This window comes from Lissotriton helveticus, chromosome 5_1 (assembly GCF_964261635.1).
Source record: "Lissotriton helveticus chromosome 5_1, aLisHel1.1, whole genome shotgun sequence".
Lineage (NCBI taxonomy): Eukaryota > Metazoa > Chordata > Amphibia > Caudata > Salamandridae > Lissotriton > Lissotriton helveticus.
The window spans coordinates 1,603,175,317-1,603,191,363 of record NC_136065.1 but is presented as its reverse complement, the minus strand read 5'-3'; the positions used below and the strand labels follow the sequence as shown (position 1 = coordinate 1,603,191,363).

The 16,047-nt window shown below is 49.8% G+C and overlaps 1 protein-coding gene across 2 annotated transcripts in view; it reads right to left on the bottom strand.

Moving 5' to 3' along the window:
* The window catches only part of LOC144753731 (cytosolic phospholipase A2 gamma-like), a 928,534-nt gene that overhangs the window by 398,316 nt on the left and 514,171 nt on the right, over nucleotides 1-16,047 (bottom strand). For both annotated transcript variants that reach the window (XM_078641315.1, XM_078641316.1), the window contains exon 10: nucleotides 4,860-4,925. In XM_078641315.1, coding sequence (XP_078497441.1) covers nucleotides 4,860-4,925 — 66 coding nt within the window. The remainder of the gene's footprint in view (nucleotides 1-4,859; nucleotides 4,926-16,047) is intronic.

Genomic DNA, 16,047 nt, shown 5'->3' with positions numbered 1-16,047 from the left:
TTCAAGCAAGCCGGGCCGAAGACGGCTTTAATGCCAGAAACCGGTCCCCGGAAGCTTGTTTCCTTCCCAGTGTAAGAATTGGCTTTTGTAGTCTGGTCTGCCCTGTTCCCATGATGCACTGGGCCAGGGACAGACTAATTTGCATACAGCCAGGTTCTGAAACTGGGATGGTGCAATGAGCTAAAAAACGGTGTTGGATCTAGCCCTGATCTCTTGACTGGGTGAGAGTATTCTGCTTAATTCAGAGACTCTGTCCATCACCACCCCTTGTTGTAAATATTTTTGTCCACCCTAAGCGTGGAAGGGTATACTCAGATGTGAGTCCCTTGCTCATTGCACCATCAGGATTCAAGCAAGCCGGGCCGAAGACGGCTGTAATGCCAGAAACCGGTCCCCGGTAGCTTGTTTCCTTCCCAGTGTAAGAGTTGGCTTTTGTAGTCTGGTCTGCCCTGTTCCCATGATGCACTGGGCCAGGGACAGACTAATTTGCATACAGCCAGGTTCTGAAACTGGGATGGTGCAATGAGCTAAAAAACGGTGTTGGATCTAGCCCTGATCTCTTGACTGGGTGAGAGTATTCTGCTTAATTCAGAGACTCTGTCCATCACCACCCCTTGTTGTAAATATTTTTGTCCACCCTAAGCGTGGAAGGGTATACTCAGATGTGAGTCCCTTGCTCATTGCACCATCAGGATTCAAGCAATCCGGGCCGAAGACGGCTGTAATGCCAGAAACCGGTCCCCGGAAGCTTGTTTCCTTCCCAGTGTAAGAATTGGCTTTTGTAGTCTGGTCTGCCCTGTTCCCATGATGCACTGGGCCAGGGACAGACTAATTTGCATACAGCCAGGTTCTGAAACTGGGATGGTGCAATGAGCTAAAAAACGGTGTTGGATCTAGTCCTGATCTCTTGACTGGGTGAGAGTATTCTGCTTAATTCAGAGACTCTGTCCATCACCACCCCTTGTTGTAAATATTTTTGTCCACCCTAAGCGTGGAAGGGTATACTCAGATGTGAGTCCCTTGCTCATTGCACCATCAGGATTCAAGCAAGCCGGGCCGAAGACGGCTGTAATGCCAGAAACCGGTCCCCGGAAGCTTGTTTCCTTCACAGTGTAAGAATTGGCTTTTGTAGTCTGGTCTGCCCTGTTCCCATGATGCACTGGGCCAGGGACAGACTAATTTGCATACAGCCAGGTTCTGAAACTGGGATGGTGCAATGAGCTAAAAAACGGTGTTGGATCTAGCCCTGATCTCTTGACTGGGTGAGAGTATTCTGCTTAATTCAGAGACTCTGTCCATCACCACCCCTTGTTGTAAATATTTTTGTCCACCCTAAGCGTGGAAGGGTATACTCAGATGTGAGTCCCTTGCTCATTGCACCATCAGGATTCAAGCAAGCCGGGCCGAAGACGGCTGTAATGCCAGAAACCGGTCCCCGGTAGCTTGTTTCCTTCCCAGTGTAAGAGTTGGCTTTTGTAGTCTGGTCTGCCCTGTTCCCATGATGCACTGGGCCAGGGACAGACTAATTTGCATACAGCCAGGTTCTGAAACTGGGATGGTGCAATGAGCTAAAAAACGGTGTTGGATCTAGCCCTGATCTCTTGACTGGGTGAGAGTATTCTGCTTAATTCAGAGACTCTGTCCATCACCACCCCTTGTTGTAAATATTTTTGTCCACCCTAAGCGTGGAAGGGTATACTCAGATGTGAGTCCCTTGCTCATTGCACCATCAGGATTCAAGCAATCCGGGCCGAAGACGGCTGTAATGCCAGAAACCGGTCCCCGGAAGCTTGTTTCCTTCCCAGTGTAAGAATTGGCTTTTGTAGTCTGGTCTGCCCTGTTCCCATGATGCACTGGGCCAGGGACAGACTAATTTGCATACAGCCAGGTTCTGAAACTGGGATGGTGCAATGAGCTAAAAAACGGTGTTGGATCTAGTCCTGATCTCTTGACTGGGTGAGAGTATTCTGCTTAATTCAGAGACTCTGTCCATCACCACCCCTTGTTGTAAATATTTTTGTCCACCCTAAGCGTGGAAGGGTATACTCAGATGTGAGTCCCTTGCTCATTGCACCATCAGGATTCAAGCAAGCCGGGCCGAAGACGGCTGTAATGCCAGAAACCGGTCCCCGGAAGCTTGTTTCCTTCACAGTGTAAGAATTGGCTTTTGTAGTCTGGTCTGCCCTGTTCCCATGATGCACTGGGCCAGGGACAGACTAATTTGCATACAGCCAGGTTCTGAAACTGGGATGGTGCAATGAGCTAAAAAACGGTGTTGGATCTAGCCCTGATCTCTTCACTGGGTGAGAGTATTCTGCTTAATTCAGAGACTCTGTCCATCACCACCCCTTGTTGTAAATATTTTTGTCCACCCTAAGCGTGGAAGGGTATACTCAGATGTGAGTCCCTTGCTCATTGCACCATCAGGATTCAAGCAAGCCGGGCCGAAGACGGCTGTAATGCCAGAAACCGGTCCCCGGAAGCTTGTTTCCTTCCCAGTGTAAGAATTGGCTTTTGTAGTCTGGTCTGCCCTGTTCCCATGATGCACTGGGCCAGGGACAGACTAATTTGCATACAGCCAGGTTCTGAAACTGGGATGGTGCAATGAGCTAAAAAACGGTGTTGGATCTAGCCCTGATCTCTTGACTGGGTGAGAGTATTCTGCTTATTTCAGAGACTCTGTCCATCACCACCCCTTGTTGTAAATATTTTTGTCCACCCTAAGCGTGGAAGGGTATACTCAGATGTGAGTCCCTTGCTCATTGCACCATCAGGATTCAAGCAAGCCGGGCCGAAGACGGCTGTAATGCCAGAAACCGGTCCCCGGAAGCTTGTTTCCTTCCCAGTGTAAGAATTGGCTTTTGTAGTCTGGTCTGCCCTGTTCCCATGATGCACTGGGCCAGGGACAGACTAATTTGCATACAGCCAGGTTCTGAAACTGGGATGGTGCAATGAGCTAAAAAACGGTGTTGGATCTAGCCCTGATCTCTTGACTGGGTGAGAGTATTCTGCTTAAATCAGAGACTCTGTCCATCACCACCCCTTGTTGTAAATATTTTTGTCCACCCTAAGCGTGGAAGGGTATACTCAGATGTGAGTCCCTTGCTCATTGCACCATCAGGATTCAAGCAAGCCGGGCCGAAGACGGCTGTAATGCCAGAAACCGGTCCCCGGAAGCTTGTTTCCTTCCCAGTGTAAGAATTGGCTTTTGTAGTCTGGTCTGCCCTGTTCCCATGATGCACTGGGCCAGGGACAGACTAATTTGCATACAGCCAGGTTCTGAAACTGGGATGGTGCAATGAGCTAAAAAACGGTGTTGGATCTAGCCCTGATCTCTTGACTGGGTGAGAGTATTCTGCTTAATTCAGAGACTCTGTCCATCACCACCCCTTGTTGTAAATATTTTTGTCCACCCTAAGCGTGGAAGGGTATACTCAGATGTGAGTCCCTTGCTCATTGCACCATCAGGATTCAAGCAAGCCGGGCCGAAGACGGCTGTAATGCCAGAAACCGGTCCCCGGAAGCTTGTTTCCTTCCCAGTGTAAGAATTGGCTTTTGTAGTCTGGTCTGCCCTGTTCCCATGATGCACTGGGCCAGGGACAGACTAATTTGCATACAGCCAGGTTCTGAAACTGGGATGGTGCAATGAGCTAAAAAACGGTGTTGGATCTAGCCCTGATCTCTTGACTGGGTGAGAGTATTCTGCTTAATTCAGAGACTCTGTCCATCACCACCCCTTGTTGTAAATATTTTTGTCCACCCTAAGCGTGGAAGGGTATACTCAGATGTGAGTCCCTTGCTCATTGCACCATCAGGATTCAAGCAAGCCGGGCCGAAGACGGCTGTAATGCCAGAAACCGGTCCCCGGAAGCTTGTTTCCTTCCCAGTGTAAGAATTGGCTTTTGTAGTCTGGTCTGCCCTGTTCCCATGATGCACTGGGCCAGGGACAGACTAATTTGCATACAGCCAGGTTCTGAAACTGGGATGGTGCAATGAGCTAAAAAACGGTGTTGGATCTAGCCCTGATCTCTTGACTGGGTGAGAGTATTCTGCTTAATTCAGACACTCTGTCCATCACCACCCCTTGTTGTAAATATGCTCTAACCATTGAGCCACACTTCTCCACGGCGCCACTTCTTGTGGCGGGCGGTGCAGTGAGCACCGCCCGCCACAATGTTAGAAATGAATGCTAACATCAGGACCCCCGCCCTTAAGGCGGGCGGTCCCGTTTTCCGCAAGAGTGGCGGGCGGGCAAAGTCCGCCCGCCATCCTAATGGGGGCCCTAGTGCCAACATGATATCGTCACTTACGGTTTACATTACCCGCACTAACCAAAGATGTAAGCAAAAAATTATAGCAAGGTATGTATTTAATAGTTTAGTCTATAGGAGCCTTAGACCATGCCCATGGGGTCCTCCATGCATGATATGTGTGACTAGCTTCAGAGTTGTGTTAAATATGTATGGCCAGTGAGTTCTGCTATAACGTTTGGTTTCTCAGAATGTAATCACAGCAATGAAGGGAATGCATATGATAAGAACAACTAGCTGCAGACGGTGTTATGGTGTGGTTGTTCTTTCCTGTTTCCTCTTCCTTAGGACTCTCTTGAGAGTTTTAATTTTTTTTAATTTCATCCCTCGTCTACAAACTGTTCTTTTTGCACCGTAGTATGTCTTCCTCAGAAATATTTTCTCTTGGGTCAAATATGTGGCTGTTTAAAAATGTCTAAACTCTTTCCTTAAACAGATGCCCTTCACTAACCGTTCGTCTGTCCTTGCTTGCATTCACTGGGCAGTTTCTGAAGTGTGCGACAAGATGCGCAGTTAGAAACATTAAGATCAAACCCTTAGGTAGTTTACCTTCTTCTTCGTAATCTTTTTCTACGTCTTCTTCGTGTTTTCCGCTAAACCAGTGCAAGATGTGTTCTGAAATAAAAAAAAGTATACAGTCACACCTAAAATGAGGACATTGTCAATCCAGATTTTAAATGTTTAATTTTCAAGTGCCACTCTAGCAAAAAAAAAATCGTAGTATACCTCAAAGAACAATAAATAATGAAACTATTACACATTCAGGACAAGATATGATAACTGACGTAGAATGTATATCATGGAATGCAGAAGTTTTAAGAACATTATAAATAGCCAAGAAGTGAAGAAACCTGGGGGCATATTATCAAGACAGGTGATTAAATTATCGCCGTTTTAGCGGCAGAAAACTGCTGCTAAAACGGCGATAATGGGCTTGATAATATGCTCTTTGGAATTCCAATAGAAGCCCATGTTAAATGTGAAGGACATTTAACATTTGCTTCAATTGGAATTCCATAGAGCATATTATCAAGCCCATTATCGCCGTTTTAGCGGCAGTGTTCTGCCGCTAAAACGGCGATAATGTTATTGCCTGTCTTGATAATATGCCCCCTGGTGCATAAATGAACGTAACATTTCAGGCTTTGACTGCTATTTTAGAAAGGCAGCAGACAGCCAGCGAGGCATATCCAACGGAGGGCAGCTGCCTTAATAACAATAACACTGAACAAAAGAGCGACTTCAATAGACACCTCGTGTAAAGCTATTCTTCTTACTATATGTAAAATGTAGGGATAAATAATCGTAAGCATGGATTCCAAACTTTAAATATTTATTTGTCTCCAGAAAGACTCTAACCGCAATCCAAATATGCAAAATTTGAAGACGAATTGGCAGACCATCTTCCCAGGTACCCCACAAATATACTACTACCGGTCACAGGATAGCTTTTTCTTAATCTGCGTGATACCTAAGATGCATGTAAGTGTTCAATACAACAGAAACAAAGGATGCATGCATTATGCGGTACTTTAGAGCAATAGCTCAGCTGACGGCACTGCTGCCGTTGTGAGAGTGGCCATTTACCAATCATAGACAAACGCAAAGCAATGACAGCTGCGCCGGTCAAGGAAATATTAGCATCATGTAAAACAGTTGATGGCAAAAGCAAAGACATCATAAGGAAAAATTAGCACAAAAGGGGAAAAAACAAAGAAGGAAGGAAAACAACAAGTGACCAACAATATAAAACCAGAACAAACGGTCACTGGGTGAAATCTCATTAGGAAATATTAATACAATGCACCGGGGTTGGGATGGGAGGTGGGAATAGTTAACCATTCGAGCCGATTCAGTACGATGCCCATCCCATCTGTCATAATCACTCCCAGTAAACAGCATCACACCCGACCAATGGATATCTGAGGAAATGCCCTGGAATAGCAGTGCCTGACAGCACGCGTCTGTGGAAACCTGCTCAGGGAAAAGCAGCTGCCCACGGCCATCAATGCTGGGGTTCGTCATGGAAGGCTTGTTCCCATGCCTGCACATGGACAGAACTAACTCTGGACTTAAAGTCTATACTAATTTGCACTTTGCAAATTGCACGTAGTACAGTACCAAAACTGTGCTTTATCACGTAGCATAGCATCTAAATCAACAATATTCTCAGATGCTTTGAAAAAGCAATTTTACATGCTTAACAGCATATAACCAATTCACACAAATAAACTTTGAAAATGAAAACATTAGATAATGAGAGAGCTGATGATTTTGGGGTCCCCCCTAACCTAGGGGGAGCACCAAGCAGATGCCTTGAACACAAAGAGCATAAACAAAAATCCCATTTTGTTGAACTTCAGTGGTGATCCCATCATTTTAGGACCACCCCAAAGCATAGTTATTGGCAAAAAAACAATCCCAACCAAAGGCCCTGCAAAGCATTATGGGACGAGATTAGCAGTGGCAGTGAATATTATAGTATCCAATATCAAAATAATTCTACAAAGAGCTGCAGTTCACCTAGTTGTTACTATGGGGCATATTATCCATGGGGTTTATCTCTGCTTTTTTGGCTTTAAAAGCCAAGAAAGCAGAGATAAAATTATCTCCCTATTACCAAGCTGTCGCTAACACCAGTTAGCGACAGCTAGTAGGAGATAGCGACCATCTTGGGCCCCACTTTTCATGTCAGTGATATTTATCACTAATGACATGCAAAGTGGGCGTGCCAAGATGTTAGCAACTGGAAACAGTCGCTAACATCGCTGTCTCCTATTACCAACTTTTGGAGATATTCGCGCTAAGCGCGAATATCTCAAAAAGCCAACACCTGCCCTGAGCAGTTCTTAGCCATGTTATCCAATGGGAGGTGGATAACATGGCTAAGAGCATTAGCTCCGTAATGCATGAATATCGCGGACTTTTCAGCGATATTCATGCATTGCGGCCGTTTTTTATCGCATTTGCGATAAACCTTGGTAATACCAAGGTTTATCTGCGATAAAAATCGCCGCAGCTCAGCGGTAAATTTTTGTCTCTAACCGAGCAATAGCGAAAATTATCGCTATTTCTTGGTAATATGCCCCTAGATGTCCCTCACGAGTCAAATGCAAAGCATTGAAATTATTCTTACATCAAGCTGCAGTTCCACTGGTCATCCCTAGATGTCCCTCACGAGTCAAATACAAAGCATTGAAATTATTCTTACATCAAGCTGCAGTTCCACTGGTCGTCCCTAGATGTCTCTCACAAGTCAAATGCAAAACAATTGAAACCCTTTCATCCAGCATTTGCATTTGACTCCTGAGGGCATCTAGTAACCACCAGTTGAACTGCAGCTCTTTGTAGAATTATTTTGATATTGTATACTATATTATATATTCACTGCCACTGCTAATCTCATCCCATAATGCTTTGCAGGGCCTTTGGTTGGGAATGTTTTTTTGCCAATTACTGTGTTTGGGTTTGTCCTAAGAGGATGGGACCACAACTAAATCGTTCAATAAGATGTGCTTTTTTGTTTTCAAGGCATCTGTTTGGTACTCTCCCTAGGTTAGGGAGGATCCCAAAATCATCACATCTACCACTGCTTACTAATTTTTCAGTTTCACCATTGTGAAAGAACCATATGCACTTTAGCATATAGAGATAGAAATACTTATTTGATCATATCTGACCATGTACAGGAAACTAATTGCAATTAATTTGCATTTTTTGCAATTTTTGCACAGTACAGATAAGTACACAGTGTTTTCAGCTATGCTACGCAGACTATGTGTACTACGCAAAGTTTAAAGTATACTACTTGAAGCTACGCAGACTACGTGTACTACGCAAACTTTAAAGTATACTACTTGAAGCTACGTGTAGTGCTGCTACGCAAACTACGCCCAGGCTTAGATAGGACTGCGCTGGTCCTGCTGTACCTTCCACCTTACCAATATCAATCAATCAATCACAGCATTTGTATAGCGCACTACTCACCCGGAGGGTCTCAAGGCGCTAGGGGAGGGGAGGGGAGGGGAGGGGGGGTCCCGCTACTGCTCGAACAGCCAGGTCTTGAGCTGCTTCCTGAAGGCGAGGTGGTCCTGGGTCAGGCGGAGGTGAGTCGGGAGGGAGTTCCAAGTCTTGGCGGCGAGGTAGGAGAAGGACCTACCCCCTGTGGTGGCTCTTCGGATGCGGGGGACGTCGGCGAGGGCGTGGCCGGTCATCCGAAGCTGGCGTTTGGGAACGTAGAAGTTGAGGCGGCTGTTGAGGTAACCAGGGCCTTGGTTGTGCAGGGTTTTGTGTGCGTGGGTGAGGAGACGGAAGGTGATTCTCTTGTTGACCGGGAGCCAGTGCAGGTCTCTCAGGTGTCCGGAGATGTGGTTGCGGCGGGGGATGTCCAGGATGAGTCGTGCTGAGGCGTTCTGGATCCGCTGGAGTCTCTTCTGGAGTTTGGCGGTGGTTCCGGCGTAGAGGGAGTTGCCGTAGTCCAGTCGGCTGGTGACGAGGGCCTGGGTGACCGTCTTCCTGGTCTCGGTGGGCATCCACCGGAAGATCTTGCGTAGCATGCGTAGTATGTTAAAGCACGACGAGGATATGGCGTTGACTTGTCTGGTCATGGAGAGGGAGGAGTCCAGGATGAAGCCCAAGTTGCGTGCGTGGTCCGTTGGTTTGGGTGCGCTGCCTAGGGCGGGGGGCCACCAGGAGTCGTCCCAGGCAGAGGGTGAGGATCCTAGGATGAGGACTTCCGTCTTGTCCGAGTTCAGTTTCAGGCGGCTGTTCTTCATCCATTCGGCTACCTCTTTCATCCCATCGTGTAGGTTGGCTCTGGCGGTGGCGGGGTCGTTGGTGAGGGAGACGATCAGCTGGCTGTCATCGGCGTAGGAGATGATGTTGAGGTTGTGCTGGCGTGCGATGGCTGCGAGGGGACTCATGTAGACGTTGAAGAGGGTTGGGCTCAGCGAGGAGCCTGGAGGAACGCGGCAGATGACTTCGGTGGCTTCTGATCTGAACAGGGGGAGGCGGACTCTCTGCGTCCTTCTGGCGAGGAAGGAGGTGATCCACTCCAGTGCCTTCTCCTGGATTCCGACGTTGCTGAGGCGCTGTACTAGGGTACGGTGGCAGACAGTGTCGAAGGCCGCGGAGAGGTCTAGGAGGATGAGGGCCGCTGTTTCTCCGTTGTCGAGCAGGGCTCGGATGTCATCAGTTGCTGCGATCAGGGCGGTCTCGGTGCTGTGGTTGGCCCGGAAGCCAGACTGCGAGAGGTCGAGGGATCCGTTCGTCTCAAGAAAGGCGACCAGCTGCTTGTTGACGGTCTTCTCGATGACTTTTGCGGGAAACGGGAGCAGCGAGATGGGTCGGTAGTTCTTGAGATCGGTGGGGTCGTCTGATGGCTTCTTTAGTAGGGCGCTGAGTTCGGCGTGCTTCCAGCTTTCCGGGAAGGTAGCGGTGTTGAAGGAGGTGTTGATGATGTCCCGCAGGTGGGGTGCGATGACAGCGTCGGCCTTGTTGAAGACGTGGTGAGGGCAAGGGTCGGTCGGAGATCCGGAGTGGATGGAGTTCATCGTGCGGATGGTGTTTTCGGTGCTGATCGGGGTCCAGGTGCGGAGGGTGGTGGTGGGGGGCGTGTGGTTCGGTTGTGGCATGCGTCGGTTGCGTGCTGAAGCTGTTGTGTATGTCCACGATCTTGTTGTGGAAGTAGGAGGCAAGGAAGTTGCAGAGGTCTTGTGAGGGGGTGATGTCGTTGTTTCCGGCGTTGGGGTTGGAGAGCTCTTTAACGATGTTGAAGAGTTCCTTGCTGTTGTGTGCATTGTTGTTCAGTCGTTCCTTGAATGCAGTTTTCTTGGTGTTGTGGATCAGTTGGTGGTGTTTTCGGGTGGCGAGCTTGAGGGCGGTCATGTTGTCCGGTGTTGGGTCTCTGCGCCAGGCTTTCTCAAGGGCTCTGCAGTCTTTCTTGGAGCTCTTGAGTTCGTCGGTGAACCATGGGGCTTTCTTGCTGCCGGGTCTGCTAGGCGGGGTCCTCAGAGGGGCGAGGTCGTCTGCGCAGTCGCTGATCCATTTCGTGAGGTTGGTGGCCGCTTCGCTGGGGCTCGTTGCGCTGGTGGGTGGGTTCTTGCTCAGGGAAGTCGCGAGCTGGTCGGCTGTGATCTTGTTCCAGGTTCTGCGTGCACCCTGCTGCTGTTGGTGGTCGATCGTGGTCCTTTTGAAGCTGAAGTGGACGCAGCTGTGGTCTGTCCAGTGGAGTCCGGTGGCGTGGCTGAAGGCGATGTCCTTGCTGGATGAGAAAACGGGGTCGAGTGTGTGTCCGGCGTAGTGGGTGGGGGTGGTCACCAGTTGCTTGAGTCCGAGGTTAGCGAGGTGGTCCAGCAGGGTGGTGGTGTTGCGGTCGTTGTTGTTCTCCAGGTGGAAGTTGAGGTCCCCGAGGAGGATGTAGTCAGTAGAGGGGAGGGCATGCGGGCTGACGAAGTCGGCGATGTCCTCGCTGAATTGTGTGCGTGGTCCCGGGGGCCTGTAGATGAGGGTGCCTCTGAGGGTGGTCTTGGGGTTGATGTGGATCTGGAAGTGCAGGTGCTCGGCAGGTGCGAGGGTGTCGTCGGTGTTGGTCGTGATGCGGATGGAGTTCTTGTGGATGATGGCGATGTCTCCTCCTGTCTGGTTGACGCGGTCCCTCCGGATGATCTTGTAGCCGTCCGGGATGGCGATGGCGATGTTGGGCGCTGAGGAGGCGTTCATCCAGGTTTCCGTGAGGAAGGGGACGTCTGGGGTTGTGGTGTCGAGCAGGTTCCAGAGCTCGACGGCGTGTCTGTGGACGGAGCAGGTGTTGAGCAGGAAGCACTGCAGGTGGCTGCTGCTGTAGCTCGTCGAGGTTTTGGGCACTGCTGGAGTGGTGCAGGTCCGGATACAGGTGAACTTGCAGGAGTTGCAGCAGAAGGGTCCCTGGGTGTGTCTCGGGGCGGCTTGGTAGCAACTCGGGAATCGGCCGGCGTTAAGTGCGTTGAGTTCGGTGGCGGCGTAGGTCCGGCGGAGGGGCTGGTGACTGCGGGAGGCAGGGGTCCGGGCGCTGGGCATGGTCCAGGCGTGGACGGGCGCAGACGGGCTTACCTTTGGCGCGCTTTCGGCACACAATCGGCGCGCCCGCTGCGCGGGCGCGTGGTCGCCAGATATTGCGAAGTGGGAGGGAGGGCGGAGCAGCTGGGAGGCGGGAGCGGGGAGGGCACAGAAGGCAAAGGGGGTGTGGCCGTGAGCATGGCGGCGGGAAGCGGGGAGCGGAGCGGGGGTCACAGGGGCAGAGCGAGGAGATCGGCGCAGGGGGAGAGGAAAAAATAGATTAGCAGTGACACAGTAAAAACAATGAACCAAGGACGGGGCACACAAGTGAAAAATAGATTAGCGGTGACACAGTAACAACAATGAACCAAGGACGGGGCGCACAAGTGAAAAAAAAAAATTGCGGTGACACAGTAACCACAATGAACCAAGGACGGGGCACACAAGTACAGTGCTCAACAGAGCGGAAAACGGCAGCAGGCAGCAAAGGACGGGAGATGCAGCTGGGGGGGCGGGGTCCACGGGGCAGTCTCAGCGAGGCTGAGGGCGGCAGCGGGAGGGAGTGGCACACGCTGCAGCTGGTGGCGGTGCGGCGCGGGAGTGTCCTGCGAACAGGTCACGCTTACCTGCGCCGCGTGGTCGCCATATATGGCCAAGTGGGAGGGAGGGCGGAGCAGCTGGGAGGCAGGAGCGGGGAGGGCACAGAAGGCAAAGGGGGCATGGCCGTGAGCACGGCAGCGGGAAGCGGGGAGCGGGGCGGGGGTCACAGGGGCAGAGCGAGGAGATCGGCGCAGGGGGAGAGGAAAAAATAGATTAGCAGTGACACAGTAAAAACAATGAACCAAGGACGGGGCACACAAGTGAAAAATAGATTAGCGGTGACACGGTAAAAACAGTGAACCAAGGACGGGGCACACAAGTGAAAAATAGATTAGCGGTGACACAGTAAAAACAGTGAACCAAGGACGGGGCACACAAGTGAAAAATAGATTAGCAGTGACACAGTAACAACAATGAACCAAGGACCGGGCGCACAAGCGAAAAAAAAAGATTAGCGGTGACACAGTAACCACAATAAACCAAGGACGGGGCACACAAGTACAGTGCTCAACAGAGCGGAAAACGGCAGCAGGCAGCAAAGGACGGGAGATGCAGCGGGGGGGGGGGGCGGGGTCCACGGGGCGGTCTCAGCGAGGCTGAGGGCGGCAGCGGGAGGGAGTGGCACACGCTGCAGCTGGTGGCCGTGCGGCGCGGGAGTGTCCTGCGAACAGGACACTCCTCAATACCCCCCAATACCCCTGCTCTTTCAGCCCATTTCTTCAATGTGCGCCACCATCCCTGTAGGAGGCTGTCGGAGTTTTCCAGGCCATGGATGCCTTCTGGCAAGGATCAATGCGAGGTCTGCTATATTGGGAATCAACTTTAAACGAGCGTCCAAGGGTGTAGATGGCAGCATATTAGACCAGTCAATGTACGCTAGTGGCCGGCAGATGTCTGCCGTCCCCTCTCCCCCCTCATAGAGGCCACCCAAGGCACTCTTGCTTGGGCGAGCTTTGCTCTTTAGAAAAGGGTAATGGCACAAGTGTGCCGGAAGAGGTTGCAGGCCCTCCTGTTTCAGGACTAGAATGGGGAGCCAGTCCATAATAAACTCCCACGAATTACCTGTATCAAATGTACATTGAAGGAAAATGATATTTAGGCCAGTCTATGTTTAAGAATCGCTCAAGGTCACCAGAACAGGACAGTCTGCAGAACAGAGCTGGCTTCATCAGGGGGCCTCCCGAAAGGCTGTGGCCCTAGCCCAGTGACCCCTTTGCCCATGCCTTAAAACGTCTCTGCCCTCTTCACTGCACAGGGCTTGGAGATTACCGACCCGGTTTTAATCCATGCTAGAGGGAAAGTCTATAGGAGATGCGTCTATTCAATAAAACCCCCACCCATTCCCATACTAACCAGCACTGTGTAGAGGAAATTCCACACCAAGGATTTAAAGGCCTTCTCAATGTCAATGGAATTCCAAAGGCATTTGAAGGCCCAGCCGAAGGGTCTAGGAGCACCCAACCGTACTCTGGTAGCAAACCTGCCTGATTGGGATGTATGAGGGCACCGACGTTAAGTGGCAATCTAATAACTAGAATCTTGCTTAACATTGAGAATGGACAAGGGTCTCTTGGATTTGATCTGATCCCAGGACTTATACTGTTTTAAGAGAAGTATCAGCGCAGCCTTCATCCTTGTCGGGGAAGAGATCACTTAACCCTAGTGGCACTTTGTAATTTTGTGGGTAGGGGGCTAGGATATCGAGTTATGTGGTATAGAACGAGATAAAAAGTACATCTGACCTAGGGTTTTGCCCCAGGCTGGAGCTATGATGGCTTCACAAAGTTCCTGAATTGTGATCTTACCATCTAAAGTGGCTGATTTGGCTGAGGTGTGCCAGCGACCGTAACATAGTCATGGAAGTCCCGAAAAGGCACATCGCTCTGCCGGGCATAAAGGCAAGAGAAGTACTCCACGAATACACATTAATATCAGCTTGAGCATCAGCAAGGCTGCGGTCTGCCCTGTACATAATGAGCAGACACCGCCCACAACTAGCGGAGGGGCTCTCTTAGTCACCAGTAAGCTCCTCACTCTGTAGGTTGTGCCCCCGGCAGATAATAAAGGGGGATACACAAGAATTCTGATTATGGGACTGGACTGCCCCTTTGGTGGGTATGATTTGGGTGGGCATTTGGGCAAGCAGGAGGGGGTCGTGCTGACCTGCCAGTGGACCCAGGACTCTCCTGCTCTACCCCATGAGGCCGTGTTTTGAACATTCAGGATTATCCCTGTATTCAGGTGCCATGGTGGGCCGACGCGCTGCTATGAGATGCCCTGTTTTTTGTGTTTGCGGTTTTCTCTGAGGTTGGAGGCGATGAAGAGGTAGTGAAGTTGACCCAATGATTATCCTGAAAATTCCCACTAGGAAGGGTGCATGTATGCCCTGGGTGGAACCTTGGGGGGAGGGGGAGGCTGTTGTAAGGTGGGGTCTGCCTGCACACTGCACACAGTGGATCTCACGACAATGTGTGCTGGATGTTCTTGGACTTCACTTACGAGCAATTTTAAATGTTGAAATGAATATAAGGCTACTCTGTGGAAACCACAAACTGGTTCTAATCTCTGTTCTTGAGCATTGCCACAAGAGTATGTGGAGCAAGTTGAACGTTTGCGGGCACTATGAGGATCGAAGAGCATTGTTTATTCGGGTTAGAGAATCAGGCTTTGCTGTGCTATTTGTAGGCTTTCGTGATGTAGGCCTTGTATTCATTCATTTAGCTGCATTCTAGCAGTGCAAAGAGTCATTCTCTATCAGCCTTCAGCCGATCCTTGGGAGCAGGGGCAGCTCTATTCGAGATAGGAGTGACCCCTGGTGTTTGATGTTGGTATCCAACTGAGCTCAAATCCCATCCATTTTACTGATTCACTATCTGTGCACCACCAACCTGAATGTCTCCCACTCAACAACGGGAAGGAGGCTGTGCCCTCATGTTTAGTGAATTAGGTTTGTTTTGTGTCTGCCAAGAATGCTTTAAAGACAGGAGATATCAAGAGATGCAGTGTTTAATTTTAAGGTAGAATGCATGGTGTGGTAGTTTCCCACATGAGAATCAGTGATAGAGGATTATGGGGCATATTATCAAGGGGGTTTATCTCCGCTTTTTTGGCTTTAAAAGCCAAGAAAGCGGAGATAAAATGATCTCCCTATTACTTAGCTGTCGCTAACACCAGTTAGCGACAGCTAGTAGGAGATAGCGACCATCTTGGGCCCCGCTTTGCATGTCAGTGAAATTTATCACTAATGACATGCAAAGTGGGCGTGCCAAGATGTTAGCGACTGTTTCCAGTCGCTAACATCGCTATCTCCTATTACCAACTTTTGGAGATATTCGCGCTAAGCGCGAATATCTCCAAAAGCTAACACCTCCCCCTGAGCAGTTCTTAGCCATGTTATCCAATGGTAGGTGGATAACATGGCTAAGAGCATTAGCTCGGTAATGCATGAATATCGCTGACTTTTCAGCGATATTCATGCATTTCGGCCGATTTTTATCGCTTAGGAGATAAACCTTGATAATATCAGGGGTTCCTAAGCGATAAAAATCGCCGCAGCTCGGCGATAAAAATATTGCCGCTAAGCCAACATAGCGATAATTATCGCTAGTTGTTGGTAATATGCCCCTATGTTCCAAGTAGGTTTTTTGCAAAATATTCTGCCTGGGAGACAGGTTAATGTATTTCTGTTGTGGAAAGGTTCATGTCAACTTGTACTGACTGATCAAGCATGCTGAATAGAAGGAGTAAATGGTGCTATCAAGGGGATGAGCCCCCCATGAGTCAACTAAACCACATTCCTCGATCCAACTTGTAAAACAATAGCAGTTTTGCTAATTGGTGGGGAAGGAAGGCGGAGGTGAACAAGCTATGTGAACATCAGCAGTGCAAGTGAAGCCTCCCCCTCCGTTAACGCAGTGGCAAGGATATATGTGGCCCCAGGGGAGTAAGGAAATGTGCATGATCAGTGATTGGAGCACAAATGTTTGTAAGGGTGGTATCGCTGCCATCCAGTTTGCCCCTCAGAACAGTATAAGGATCTATAAGTTCAGAGTGAAGCAGAAGTGGAGTACCTGGTAGTTTCCAGATGAGTACCCCCGGGCAA